This window comes from Lissotriton helveticus, chromosome 10, assembly GCF_964261635.1.
Source record: "Lissotriton helveticus chromosome 10, aLisHel1.1, whole genome shotgun sequence".
Lineage (NCBI taxonomy): Eukaryota > Metazoa > Chordata > Amphibia > Caudata > Salamandridae > Lissotriton > Lissotriton helveticus.
In genome coordinates this window covers 344,087,170-344,102,877 of record NC_136071.1, presented here as the reverse complement: position 1 = coordinate 344,102,877, position 15,708 = coordinate 344,087,170, and the positions used below count along the sequence as shown (strand labels likewise).

At 46.2% G+C, this 15,708-nt stretch overlaps 1 protein-coding gene across 1 annotated transcript in view; it reads left to right on the top strand.

Annotated features, from left to right (window-relative positions):
* The window catches only part of DHX30 (DExH-box helicase 30), a 658,531-nt gene that overhangs the window by 92,039 nt on the left and 550,784 nt on the right, over nt 1-15,708 (top strand). Inside the window, exon 4 of the mRNA XM_078662529.1 lies at nt 10,334-10,650. Coding sequence (XP_078518655.1) covers nt 10,334-10,650 — 317 coding nt within the window. The remainder of the gene's footprint in view (nt 1-10,333; nt 10,651-15,708) is intronic.

Sequence of the window (15,708 nt, the reverse complement as noted above, 5' to 3'; positions counted from 1 at the left end):
TTCTTCTCCTATACTTCCTTCTCCTTCATCCCCTGTTCCTCTTAACAATTCACCATGGATTTCTCCTCCACATTCTCCTCTTCTGTCTTCACATTCAACTCAAAATGATGATGAGTATAGTTTAGGGAGAGGGATAGACCCAGATGAGCCTTTCCCATACCCTGTAGATGATACAGACTGGGAGTACCCAAACCCACAGGATGTGCCAGATATTCCTGACCCACAGTCATACCCATAAAAACCTTCTCCCCCAGAAGATAACATTGGTTTTGGTCACCTGCTGAACAGAGCTGCCATTTACCATGGGGTCACTATGCATTCTGATGAGGCAGAGGAAGATTTTCTGTTTGACACATTTGAACAATCGCAAAGGTCTGTTCAAATTCTTCCCATGATTAAAGGGGTCATCAAACATGCTCCGGAGATATTTAAAGACCCTGTACGTACTAGGATCCTAAACCCTAGAATTGAGAAAAATATAGGCCTGCACCTGCAGATCCAGCCTACATTAAAGTTCAACTACCATTAGATTCACTAGTTGTGTCAAATGCTAGGAAAAGGGCAAACTCACAAATGTCAGGTGAGGCACCCCCACCTGACAAAGAATCCAAAGTAATAGATGCTACAGGCAAAAGAATAGCTGCGCAAGCTACCAACATATGGCGTATAGCTAACACACAAGCCCTCCTTTCAAGATATGATAGGGCTCATTATGATCAGTTAGAGAAACTACTAGAACATCTACCTGACCAATATAAGGCGCAGGCAAATGACCTTTTACAAGAAGGCAAGCTACTTTCTAATGCCTCAATCAAGTGCGCACTAGATGTGGCAGACACTGCATCTAGAGCTGTAAACACTAGTGTCCTACTTAGAAGACATGCGTGGCTACGCATTTCAGGATTTAAACAGGAAGTGCAAACTACCATTTTAAATCAACTATTTAATCAAAATCAATTGTTTGGACCAGAGGTAGACACAGCACTTGAAAAGATGAAGAAGGATACAGATACTGCCAAATCTATGGGAGCTTTACAGCCCACACAAGCTAAAAGTTCCTTTCGTCGCTCCTTCTACAGAGGAGGCTCCAAACAGACTGGAGCAGACAATACAACATCCTTCAAATCTAACACACAAACATCCTCTAACAAGGGATATTTTAGAGGAGGATATAGAGGAAACAACAACAAAGGAAGAGGTCGGGGTAACAACAATAATCGAACCTCTTCCAACACAAAACAGTGACTTCCCTCTGCTCCCCCGACAGCATTCCACTCCTGTGGGAGGCAGATTAACACAATTCCTACCTGTCTGGAATTCCATCACAACAGACTAGTGGGTAAGACAAATTATCCAGTATGGCTACTGCTTCGAACCTATAGCAACCCCTCCACACATACCATCCAGGCAGCCTCCAATGTCTGCAGAACACCTTACTCTGCTCAAACAAGAAGTTCTGTCACTTCTTCAAAAGGACGTAATAGAAATAGTTCCTTTACAACAGCAAGGAACAGGGGTTTACTCGCTGTATTTTCTAATATCCAAGAAGGACGGGACACTAAGACCAATTCTCGACCTCAGGCCCCTCAATCATTACATACAATCGGATCATTTTCATATGATCACTTTACAACAAGTGCTCCCACTGCTGCAACAAGGCGATTTCCTTACAACACTAGATCTAAAGTACGCCCACTTTCACATTCCTATTCATCCTGCTCACACCAGTATCTAAGGGTTGTACTGGAAGGACAACATTATCAATTAAATGTCCTTCCATTCGGAGTTACAACAGCACAAAGAGTATTCACAAAGTGCCTAGCAGTAGTAGCAGCATATCTCAGGAGACAACAAATACATGTCTTCCCTTATCTAGACAATTGGCTCATAAAAGCCAAGTCATTCAATCAGTGTGTTCAACACACACATCAGACAATTCAAACATTGCACGACTTAGGGTTCACAATCAACTACACCAAGTTGCACCTGCAACCCTCTCATATACATCAGTATCTAGGGGCTACAATAAACACGTCTACAGCTCTAGCGTATCCCAGTCCAGCAAGGATACAGAGCATTCAAGCCTTAGTCATAGTCTTCCAACATCAACACTCTCTCCAAACCAGAGTGTTCATGAGACTAATAGGCATGATGGCATCTTGCATTTTTATTGTGCCATATGCAAGACTGCAGATGCGTCCGTTACAAGAATGTCTAGCACAACAGTGGAACCAGGCGCAAGGGCAACTAACAGACCTGGTGTTGGTAGACAGCCGCACACATCGCTCTCTGCAGTGGTGGAACACCAAAAACTTGACAAAGGGGCGGCCGTTCCTCGAACCTGTTCCACAAATAGTACTCACAGCAGATGCATCTCTCACAGGATGGGGAGCCCATCTCCTACATCATACGACACAAGTACAATGGACCATTCAACAAAGATTGTTCCATATCAACCATCTTGAGCTGCTAGCAATATTCTTAGCACTCAAAACATTCCAAGTACAAAACAAAGCTGTCTTAATCCGGACGGACAACATGACAGCTATGTATTATATACAAAAGCAGGGGGGGACACACTCTCTACAACTGTCCCAGCTTGCATAGAACATTTGGAGATGGGCCATTCCACAGAATATATATCTGCTAGCACAACACCTTCCAGGAGTTCACAATCAGATTAGCAGATCTGTTGAGTCGGCAGACACAACAAATTCACGAATGGGAACTACATCCACAAGTTCTTCAACCATTTTTCCACAAGTGGGGTCATCCAGACATAGATCTGTTCGCCACACAAGAAATGCCCAACCTTCGCCGCCAGGTTTCCACACCCGCTGTCCAAGGGCAATGCGATATGGATGGACTGGTCAGGCAGATTTGCGTACGCTTTTCTGCCACTACCACTAATACCGTTAGTAGTACGCAAGCTCAGACAACAGTCTCTCAAATTAATCCTGGTAGCTCCCACATGGGCACGCCAACCGTGGTTCACCACACTGCTAGAACTCGCTCTAGTTCCACACCATCCCTGCTAACGCAGAACCATGGAGACATCAGACATCCAGACCCAAATCAACTGAATCTGGCGATCTGGCTCCTGAAGTCTTAGAGTTTGGTTATCTTAACCTACCACCAGACTGTATGAGCATCATTAAAGAGGCCAGGAGACCTACTACCAGAGCTTGTTATGCTGCTAAATAGAATGCCATTTATTGCAACAATAACCAAATTGATCCCCTGGACACGACTGTCCAGAATATCATTTGCTACCTTTTACATTTACAAAGATGTAACTGTCTGTCTCTTTTTAGAGTGTCTGCTATTAACCCCTTGCGTGCGCATGATGGAACCACGCCGTCATGTGCTCATGACAGCGTGGTTCCGTCATGCGGCTGCTGCTACTTCCCAAGTGGCATTGATTCCCCGCCTGTGCGGGCGAATTAATGAACGGACGGGGCCGTGACGGAACCACGCTGTCATGAGCACACACCGCCCGTGGCTCATGCCGGCGTGGTTCCATCACGAGCACGGAAGCGCCGCGCTCACCCCCACCTCCCGCGCCGCGGCAAAATTCGTGCCGCGGCGAAGGGGTTAAAGCATTTATGGAAGGGTTAAAAAGAATCATTCCCCCCAGGTTACCACCTTCTCCAGTGTGGAACCTAAATGTTGTTCTTACAAGACTCATGGGACCCCCTTTTGAGCCTTTACACAAATGTGAACTGCAATTCCTCACGTGGAAAACAGCTTTCCTTATTGCTATTACCTCTCTTAAAAGAGTAAGTGAGATACAAGCTTTCACAATACAAGAACCATTTTTACAACTACATCGTAACAAAGTGGTTCTAAGAACTAATCCTAAATTCCTTCTAAAAGTCATTACTCCTTTTTATTTAAACCAATCTGTAGAGTTACCGGTGTTTTTCCAAAACCCTGACTCTGTAGCAGAAAGAGCTCTACACACACTAGATGTTAAAAGAGCTCTTCTCTAATATAGAGCTGGAACTAAATCTTTTTGAAAAACAAAACAATTGTTTGTGTCTTTCTCTCCACCTCATAAAGGCAACCCCATCTCTAAGGGTGGAATTGCAAGATGTATTGTAAAATGTATACAAATATGCTATCAAAAAGCAAAACTTACATTAACAGTTCCTCCTAGAGCGCACTCCACAAGCAAACTAGGAGCGTCTATGGCTTTCTTAGGGAACATCCCCCTAGAAGACATATGCAAGGCAGCAACATGGTCTACAACACACACCTTCACTAAACACTACTGTGTTGATGTGCAAGCCAAGCAGCAAGCTGCAGTAAGCCAAGCTGTCCTTAAAACTCTCTTTCAAACTACTGCAACGGATACAGGTGACCACCGCTAGGGGAGACACTGCTGCACAATCGATGCTAAGTGTAGTATCTGCAGCTCATATTCCTCGAACGGAAAATGCTACTTACCAATATGCATCTGTTCTTGGCATGTAGAGCTGCAGATTACTACACGCCCTCCCGCCTCCCCGGGACCTCTATCTGTTCCAGTTTTATCTTACTTAGATGCACACGCATGGACATCCTTTTTCTTTACTTCTACTAACTCCATCATTTCCCATCATGGCGAAAAACAATCTAAGGATGGAGCCGATGCCCATGCGCAGTATTGTCCAAGGGAGGAGTCACCTATCTCGTGACTACAAAAGACTTCTTCCAAGACGACAACATGCAATCATCCGAGCCCAACACCAGGTGGCGATCTAATGCTAAGTGTAGTAATCTGCAGCTCTACATGCCAACAACAGATGCATACTGGTAAGTAGCATTTTCCTTTTGTGAATATGCTGCAGAATACTGATTATTTGGTTAATGCGGTAACAACTCTTATGTGGAAAACGGTGTTGCTGCAAAATCACAGATTTCCAGTGGCCCTCTGCTTTTGTTAAATATAGAAGGGGCCCAAGGTGTTGTGCCCTCTTCTATGAAAAGTGCTGAGTGTGTGTCAAACAAGAACCCCCCCTCCGAAGTGTATGATGGCTGCTCCGTTCTGCGCGCTGTCAATGAACGGGTGCGCATTGAAATCCTGGGTGTAGTTCATTCTTTTGGATAATTTTTATGCACAAAACAAAGCACATACATCCCATGCCTGCGAGTCAAGAAGTCAAGGCTTTCAAGGTCAAGTAACACAGCTACATTCAAATATTATTTTGTTACAGGTTTATATATATCGCTAACTCGACCCGAAGGTATTGGAACGCTTTACATGGGCCCCAGTTAAGTTACACAAGGGCACATTCATTTTTGCTAGGTTCGGGGAGATTAAGTGATTTGCCCAGAATCACTGGAATCTGAGCCGCGCCAAGGCTCAAACCTGGGTCCCCATCTCCAAAGTCAGCAGCTCTGGCCGTAGGGCCACAACCTCTCCTCCTGAATCTTCACTCCTGTCGATGAAACGTGTGCGTGTGTTGTTTGTGTACTGGACTATGCATATGTTGAATGTATCAGCTGTGTTGCCTGTGTGCCAGCGGCGTTGGGGAAAATGATGCCTCTCTTCCCCCCCCCTCCCCCGAATGTGATGAGAGGCAACTGAGTTTTCCATAGCTCACAGAAATTCATTGGTCTTGGTCTGAAAGGAGCCCCTCCGAGAAGCTTTTGGCCCCCTGAACTGTGGGAACCCCCCCCTCCCCCCACACACTCTTGCTCGGTAGGGGGATGCGTTACACCCTTCACTAGAGTCATACATGCGCCCCGGGTTTTGTCTTCATGTTGTGCGGGTGCCCCTGTGCTAGTGTATTTATTAACCCTGTTTGTATTACGTGAGCTCCTGTGCTCATGTCTTTTATGTGTACACAAGCGACGCGCTTGTTAGGTCTCGGCCTATTCCATTCCGCAGGAATGAATAGGACGAGTCTATTGTGGTGAAACCAAGAGTTAAACTAAGGTCTCTCAAAAAGTGGATTTCCACGAGTGCATGTGTTCTCGTGACCGTGCTTTTCCGACCCGCCTGCCTCCGAGAGCTTCACACAAAGCCATCTGTTGCTTCCCCAGCGCACTCTGCCTCACTTCTCCTCCCCCTAATTACAGTTCTTTCACGGCCGCGAGGCTGTACTTCAAAAGGATCCTCATCCGCTCCTCTCTGCCCCCCACCCTCAACCCCACTTCTCATCTCTCATCACAGCTCCCCTCTCATTCATTCCCCCACCTCCCAAATCCGCTCTTGTTTTAGGACTTGTGCCCTGACTCTACGTCTCCACTCACATTTGTGGAAGTGAATCTGCGTGGTGTTTAAAAACTGTTGAAATCATAATGTGTGACATCAATCTACTTCTAAAATAGCACTCTTGAACAGCAGGCCGCTGGAGCATGTGAAGGAATCCTGCGCATGTTTATGGCAGCTTTAGAACATGCAATCCATGTATGACACCGGCCCAGATCACGTTCACCAGTGATCTTTCCCTCATGCGCATACTTGTAAAATATGAATTCCTGGCACCTGCTTCACGTGCAAAATGCGTCAGTAAGGCCGCATGGCTGCAAATTAAATCCCAGAAATGTTGTTTGTGACGGATGACACGTCCCAGATGTCAACACGCGCGGGCAGCTATATTTTGTATTTGATGCATGGACTTTAAAGCTATCCCGAAAAAACATGACTGCAGCATCATTTTTTCCTGTGATGCTGCTTTGGTGTCGAGGGGATAGTTTACACTTAGGAAGGCATGTGTGTTCATGAAATGTTATGTATTCAGGAGTAAACTCCGCGTGTACACACAACAGACCCTCTTGTTTTCCTCACAAGCTTGAAGGCAATCTGCTTCCCCGCCCCCCTGGTGTTTATGGCTTTTCTCGCTCGCTAATGCTTTTTTTCCCCTCCCACCCTTCCTTTGATGTCCACCGCGCGTGGCCTCTGCCTTTCGCCTCTCCGTCCTTCACAGCCCCTCTCTGTCATGGAATCTCAAATTTGGGGACTACATCTTCAAAACAAGCCTGTTCATGTTGACACTTGCAATTAGAATCCTTTCTTTCCATTCATCCTTTCTTTCCTTCTTTTCTTTCCTTCTTTTCTTTCCTTTCTCCTTTCCTTCCTTTCCATCCTTTCTTTCCTTCTTTTCTTTCCTTCTTTTCTTTCCTTCTTTTCTTTCCTTCCTTTCCTTCCTTCCTTTCCATCCTTTCTTGCCTTCCTTTTCTTTCTTCCATTCCTTCCTTCCTTTCCTCCCTCCCATTCATTCCTTTCTTTCTTTCCTTCCTCCCTTCTTCCTCCTTCCTTCTTTCTTTCGTTCTTTCTTTCTTTCTTCCCTTCCACATTATCACTCAGCATCACCACAGCACAACTCAGCGCCACTCCCGCATCACTCAGCGCCACTCCCGCATCACTCAGCGCCACCACAGCACCACTTAGAACCACCACAGCATCACTCAGCAAGACCACCACAGCATCACTCAGCACCAGCACAGCACCACTCACCGCCACCACAGCATCACTCAGCCCTACCCCAGCACCACTCAGCACCACCACAGCACCACTCAGCACCACCCCAGCGTCACTCAGCACCACCCCAGCATCACTCAGCGCCAACCCAGCATCACTCAGCACCACCACAGCACCACTCAGCACCACTCAGCACCACCACAGCACCACTCAGCATCACCACATCATCACTCAGCGCTACCCCAGCATCACTCAGCGCTACCCCAGCATCACTCAGCGCTACCCCAGCATCACTCAGCACCACCACATTATCACTCAGCACCACCACATTATCACTCAGCACCACCACATTATCACTCAGCACCACCATTGCACCACTCAGCACCACAGCAACACTCAACACCACAGCACCCCTCAACACCACAGCACCCCTCAACACCACAGCCCCCCTCAACGCCACAGCCCCCCTCAACGCCACAGCCCCCCTCAACGCCACAGCCCCCCTCAACGCCACAGCCCCCCTCAACGCCACATCACCCCTCAACGCCACATCACCCCTCAACGCCACATCACCCCACAACGCCACATCACCCCTCAACGCCACATCACCCCTCCACGCCACATCGCCCCTCCACGCCACATCGCCCCTCCACGCCACAGCGCCCCTCCACGCCACAGCGCCCCTCCACGCCACAGCGCCCCTCCACGCCACAGCGCCCCTCCACGCCACAGCGCCCCTCCACGCCACAGCGCCCCTCCACGCCACAGCGCCCCTCCACGCCACAGCGCCCCTCCACGCCACAGCGCCCCTCCACGCCACAGCGCCCCTCCACGCCACAGCGCCCCTCCACGCCACAGCGCCCCTCAACGCCACAGCGCCCCTCAACGCCACAGCGCCCCTGAACGCCACAGCACCCCTGAACGCCACAGCACCCCTGAACGCCACAGCACCCCTGAACGCCACAGCACCCCTCAACGCCACAGCACCCCTCAACGCCACAGCACCACTCAATGCCCCAGCACCACTCAACGCCACAGCATCACTGTGCAACCAATCAACAACTGGTTCTAATATGTTCTCTCAATGTTTTCAAACTTTATTACAAATGTCACAAAAAATTTTTAATATTTCACTTCTGTTCTTGGATTTTCATCACAATAAAATACACTGAACATAGTCTTCCAAAAAGTTATTTGCAAAAGTTTAAGCTATTGCCATTATAAATTACAATAACTTTTATTTAAGTATTAATTATTTAAAAAATACAACCCATTGTTATTTTTATTATTAATACATCTAAGTCATGTAAATACAACACATATTGCATTAAAAATGCTATAGGTGTCACGTTTGCAAAAGTTACCACTATTGGCATTGTAAATGACAAAGTTATTAATTTCGCTATTTTCAAAACAAAAACATAAATAAAAAATGTGTCATTTACAATACTAATACCTCTAACTTTCCTAATGCGAGACCTATTGCATTGCAAATGCTTGTTTTTAGATGTGGTTTGTTACCTTAATCCACTTAATTGCATTGACATTCACCGCTAGCTACCATTATGGAGGTAAATCAAATAAACCTTATTAGACCAATTACAAACCTCCTGGGAAGGCGGCACCTAATAAGATCACTACAAAGAATGCCTCTTGTACAGTTGTAGTTACTACAGCTTTCTCCAACTAATGTGAACATAATTTAAAGCTAGAAACAAAGTCTGTCTTGTGTGCCCCAGGATCATTCGCGACTGTGACATAATCGTGCGCCTATACTTTTATGGTGCAGTTTAGAGAGTAATATGCTTATGCTGCTGCCCCCTCCTTCAGTGTAACCTTTGACCTCTGCTGGGCCTCTATATCTCATAGCTTGGCCCAGCTCCTGTGGTGAACAATACGCACGCGCTCCCCTCACCGCACCCCAGGAGTGCTGAGCCAAGGGGTCACCTGGTCCCTTATTCTCAATGAACTCCTTGTGATTAAAAGCGAGGCCGCTGCTCTGATTGGAGGCTCCTTCAGCCGTCGCTGGTTAATTGAAAACTTTACAAGAGTGAGCAAATCAGTGGCTACTATCGGCAGTAAAGTTACCCAGAACTTTAATAAGGGTAGCGAGGGGACCGAGCACTGTAATAGAAGGAGATGTAGGCAGAACGAAAGAAGGGGTGAGTTGGTGGGTGGGGCAGCGGGCAAGCTGACGAGAGAGAAGGTGAGTGGTGAGCAGCAGTGCACAAGTCCTAAAGAAGCGCTCACCATGACGCCGTCTTTTCTCTTTGTCTGCCGTCCCACTTGGACGGACTTGGCCGGACTTTCTGCTGGCGTAAAAGGTTTATTATCTTCTTTATGGGGCCATCTGTTTAGAGCCATAAAGAAGATGACAAACCTTTTACGCCAGCAGGAAGTCATGGCAGTCCGTCCAAGTGGGACGGCAGAAACAGAGAAAACTGTACGTCACCACAAGCTCTTTCCCAGTTGCTGGCCACCGTTTAGCATAAACGGTGACGCCGGCCAATGGGAAAGAGGGGTGAGGCTTAAAGCCTGCTAGTGTAAGCTACCCAAAATCATAAAATCTCGCAAGCGAGACTGCGCACGTGCGCAGTCCACGCCACGAGACCTAAAAATTACTGTGAATGCAGTAAACTAAAATTCAATCTCTACTAGAAGTGTTTTAGAGAATCTGAACTGTAAAAAGACCTTCATCATAACATCAGAGGGCAAAGAACACGAAAGAATAAAATACTCATCATCACCTGCAGAAACTGAATCTGTTTATCTTGTAGTACTTAGACGTTTAGGAACTTCAAAGTGCAGCAGTGTGCAAACCTTTTAATAAACAAGTTATTTTTCATATCCTGCTTCTGCCCTAACAAATGAAGAACCGTTACTAAAATCAAACACATGAATTCCTCTACTGTTCTCTTTCAGAGCTGGGGATTTCTGGGCCCAGGAAATGAGCTCTACAACAGTGCTACGTACAGAGAGCTTTCCAATAAGTTCAGCTCCTCCTCTCTCAAAGACTGGCAAGCCCAGGGACAGGACTTTTCACAGGGCAACAATGTCAGACAGTACCTGAAACCAGTGGGAGTCACTCAGCGGGACCATGGTGGGCAGTCAAAGATGGTGCAACCAGAGGAGGAGGAGGAACTTCAAGAACTTGAGGAAACGGAGGGTGGTGCCATGGATGTTTCAGATTATCTATCCCAAGCTCAACAGAACAACATGAACTCTTCCCGCATTGCAAGGTATTCTAAGTATTTTTCTACGATAGATAGCGGTTTGTTTTTGCAAAGTTGCATGGTATTTTAATTTAAGACACACTTGTATGAAATAAATAGCAAACTTTGTGAAGCCCAATAGTTAGCTGTGTGCGCGTGCATGTGCTGATAGCGCATCTTTGCCCCCTACAATTTTTTTTTTTTAATGATTTTCATTGGGAAGATGGGGCCTTTTTCTTCAGGCCACACAATGAATGACGCTTTTTAATTTGTATAGGCGAATGAAGGCAACCATTTCAAGGTTGCACCACGTACAATTCATTTCAAATAAAAGCTGAGGGGATAAGCTACCCTTGCATGTATTCGGACTACTAAATAGATTTTTTTAGGATCTCCCGGAATGCCTTTGGGTGGTTTTCCTTCCTCAGATTGCGCAATGGTTTTATATCTAGGAGTCTAGAAATGTAAAGCACTTTCAGTGGCTTTTCTTCATTTGAGTAGCATGTGTCAGATACTGTGCGGAGGGCTCTGTACCTTCATTTTTCCACTGAAGTTCACTGAAATTGCTTGTATTACTTATTGTAAATGAGTCCGGGCCACTACATATAGGCAGTGTTGCTGCTTTGGTATTTCTGAGATGGGAGTCAGTATTTCGGAGACCAGAGGCCAGTTTTGTCCTATAATGAATTTGACATAGGGTATTGTTAGCCAGTCCTAGATATAAATGAGTGTCCTAATCCTACGTGGTGTTCACCACTGGTGTGGTGATTAGCCCAGTGACTTGTGGGGAAATGTGAGGCTCCATATTCCCGCATTTTTGTTTTTTACTCGTGCACAAATGTTTGTAGCCATTCTCTTGAGTACATAATAACCCCAAGATTCCTTGGCTAATTCTCAAATCCCTGGTGCTGAATAGGTGACAAGGGTCCAAGAATTAGCAGCTGGTATTACTTACAGCTTTAGGTAAGGTGGAAACTAGCTGTTTTAAGCATTGATTGCATGACCACTTTAGCCATTCCCATTTTCATTATGCAACATGGCGTGATGTGCACTTACCATTCAGTCACACTCTGGTGGTTTCATCCTGCAGAGAAACACAAGAACACTGCCATGCGGCTGCTTTCAAGAAACAGGCACTAGACACTGCGTATAAGCCATCTCAAATAAGGTTGGCGCATGCAAAACCCCTTCAATGTTTGTTACCAGATAATACTTGGTGGTGATCAACTTATCAGGGACTGCAGTGTAATCCAGGCTCCTCTCATGAGAGCGAACATTTACACAAAGGCCAATGGAGATTTGAGTTTTATTGTTAAAATCGTTTCATTGATATTCGGACACATACACCCACCTACAATGGATGTTCCATGTGGAGAGTGTACATGTCACTGCACGAGAGTCGTTCCCAGATGACTCGGACTCAAAGGGACTATTCTCCTTGCACGACCTACTGCTGAACACCCTCCTCTAGATCGCAGAATAATGGAAAAGGGGAATTGGGAAGAGACCGTATGGAAAATAAGAAACAGGGGTGCTCTCTCTAGACCACAATTAGAGCTTCTAGGAAATTATAGCATGTACTTGACAGATGAATGGTAACTAAGTTCATTGTATCTATAGTGTCCATATTCTTTTGAGGCAAACTGCGCTGGAAATATACCTTTTTATTTTATTTTTATTTAAGACTTACTATCAACCTACCTTGTTCTCACTGTGCAGTTATTACTTTTAAGCCTAGTGGAAGATCTAGTCAACCTGATAACTTTTGTTTGAAACGTTCTTTTCCAGTTAGCGAAACTCTTTATTTTAAGCATTTAAATTAAATAGACTGAGCCAGTGTGGAGGAGAACACTACTCCAACAGCTTATAATCTCTATTGTTAGTGGTGATAGTGATAGGGAAAAAAATCAATTCTTTCATGAAATGTCTGTTTTAATGCAAGTTTCTCTGTAGCTGCCCTGTGATAAATGAGCTGCATTAAGATTGTTTGTGGGGAGATGCCCTGGAATCATTCACAGTTGTAGAGCAAGGCCAAAGTTCTAATCTCAGTTTGCTCCTTTAATTGCATTGTACGATTCAGGACAAAGCACTTAATTCCCTTTTACAAATGGTAAATGGAAATATTTGCATCTTGTAATGATAAGCAAACCTCCAGGTTTATAAATTGTGTAGCAATAGAAATTTTATTTATTTTGAGCCCTCCGCCTATAATAGCCAATTGGAAAGTAGTAATTCTACATATTTTAGGCACTCTTATTTTGTGACCGGAGCTTTTTATTGTAATGCAAGATTGTTTCAGTCGTAATTGGATTTTTTGGTCCATCAAGCTTCACTTTTAGTATCGTTTGTTGCCAAGTAAGAAAGTATATTTAAAGGCTTTCATTTCAGCACTTTCATTTCTATTCATGTTTCTTTTTTTTTTTTTTATAAGAGAACCTATTGATTGACTAATGCAAACAAAGACTATATGTGAAGTGACATGTTACTGTCAGCCCCTTACACAAACATAATAAGATATTTCACACATACTCCTAAATGGATACCCATTAGCTCCGGTCTGGCTGAACTTCACTGGCTCCCCAATAAGCACAGAATCTCTTTCAAAGCCCTCTGTTTTACGCACAGGGTACTGAATCAGAGGGGTCCTAGTTACCTCTTTTCCTTGATCAAAGTTCACACCACTTCCAAAAGTTCTTAGATCTGGGTAAGCAGCTTTGGCAGTGATTCCTAGAGTGCGTCCAACACGACTGGGAGGTAGCTCCTTTAGTCTTGGTGTGGCCAAGCTGTGGAACTCAATGCCACTCAACCTGAGACTTGAACCTTCTGAGGCAAGTTTCCGAAAAAAATCTGAAGACTTGTCTCTTGAGGCAGAGCTAGTAGGAACCCAGGGCCTAACTGTTTCTAACTCTATTTTTGATCATGATATGTGGCTACTGCTTAGCACGGGGACACTCCTTGGGACTAACCAGGCACTCTACAAATTCTAAATAAATAAATAATACGATAAGCTTAGCAAAGCATGCACCCAGCAGGCTAATCTGAATATACCTTTTTAAAATTGAAACTTGGAAATGTGAAGTTAGATTTTGGTGTACAGTTTGTTGAAAGCTGACCACACTCCTTATTTGTCCCTGACATTTCATTCTCCGGTATGGTATATCTCATTCTGGCATTTTGGATGAAACCCCGTTAGGTACTGACAGTGTAAAACCGAACTTACAGACCTTGACTATCAGTTTTCTTCACAACTTGAATGTATTTCTTCATAATTTGATGTGTGAGGTTCTGTATAGTTGACTAAAGCTAGACATTGTTCTCCACCTGCTTAGGAGTTGAGGACCACCTCCTTAACCCCTTGGTCTCGGCGCGAATTTCGCCATGGGGGTGGGGGGTGAGCGCGGTGCTGCCATGCTCGTGACGGAACCACGCGGTACAAAAGGGGGTGGTGATGGATGGAGCATCTGAACCAATCAAACACTCACACCCAGTCAACAGATCTGGATTTAATCCATCACCGTTCTTTAGCCCACTCTGCCACCCCAGTTCAGACATGGCCATATGCAAATCAGTCTGACCCTGTGCCTCATGGGAACAGTCCAGCCCGAACTGCCTAGTCATGCCTTCCCCGGACCAGACTCAAGCTTCCTAGGACCGGTTTCTGGCATTCCAGCCGTCTTCAGCCAGGCTTGCTTGAATCCAGTGGCAAAGTGAGCAAGGGACTCACGTCTGAGCATACCCTGCCAACTTATGGCGAACAAAGCGGTACAAAAGGGGGTGGTGATGGATGGAGCATCTGAACCAATCAAACACTGACACCCAGTCAACAGATCTGGGTTTAATCCATCACCGTTCTTTAGCCCACTCTGCCACCCCAGTTCAGACATGGCCATATGCAAATCAGTCTGACCCTGTGCCTCATGGGAACAGTCTAGCCCGAACTGTCAAGCCATGCCTTCCCTTGACCGGAAACAAGCTTCCGAGGACCGGTTTCTGGCATTCCAGCCGTCTTCAGCCAGGCTTGCTTGAATCCAGTGGGAAAGTGAGCAAGGGACTCACGTGACGGAACCACGCCATCATGAGTCATGGGCGGGCTGTGCTCACGACGTCGTGGTTCCATCACGGCCCCGCCCACTTGTTAATTCGTCCACACAGGCGGGGAATTAATGCCGCGTGAGCAGAGCGGCAGCTGTATTACGGAGCCACGCCGTCATGAGCACATGCCGCCCGTGCCTCATGATGGCGTGGTTCCGTCATAAGCAGGCAAGGTTTTTGTGAGAGGGACAGGCAGAAAAAGAAGCTAGGAGGTCTTATGCGTGGATCTATTTTGGCATATTTATTCAAGACTCAGCGCAAAACACAAAAGGCAAACGTAAGTGAGGCTTTGTGGATGTGGATTCCAGGTGTTGCTTGAGAGCTCTGTCGGTGTCGTCCTCTCCAGGTGGGTGGTGATGACGTTCCCCAGGTACCGTAGGAGGAAAAGAGACAAAGGGCGGTAAGTAAGGCTGTCACAAGGTCTTATAGTTGAAAAAGAGCACCATCACCAAGTTGAAGAGAACACCGGGTGTACTCTGACAGAGGTAATACAGGAAGTGGAGGATGGGAGTAGGAGGTGCTCAAATTAAGGGGAAAAACTGAGAGAATGAAGCAAAACTCGTCCCTTACTTCAGGCCACGAGTTTAAGTATTGAGGTGAGCTCTCTACCCCAGGGTCGCTATGGCAAGGAAGAGGCAACAGTAAGTCAAGGCCGGTAGTGCTCCGGGGTGTGCCCACTTCCCTCCCCAAAACACACAAAATAGGCAAGTTAAATCCCCGTGCCCCGTGTCCCCAGCAATTATTTCTCCTCCCCCCAACCCCGCTGCCCGATCCATGTACCGCGGAAGCCATAACTCTCCTGAGTTACGGCGGCATACAGGTGTCCTCCGGGGGTGTCCACCAGTCTTCTGACCAAGCCTCGACCTTCGCGGGGATGTCGTCCTCGTCCTCTTCGAGCTTGGTGCTGTTCTCGTTTCGGTCCTCCTCAGGGCCAGCCGTCGTCCATTGCAGCGTCTCTGGGCTCCTGATAGAGCGCGCAGGTCACCCGACTAA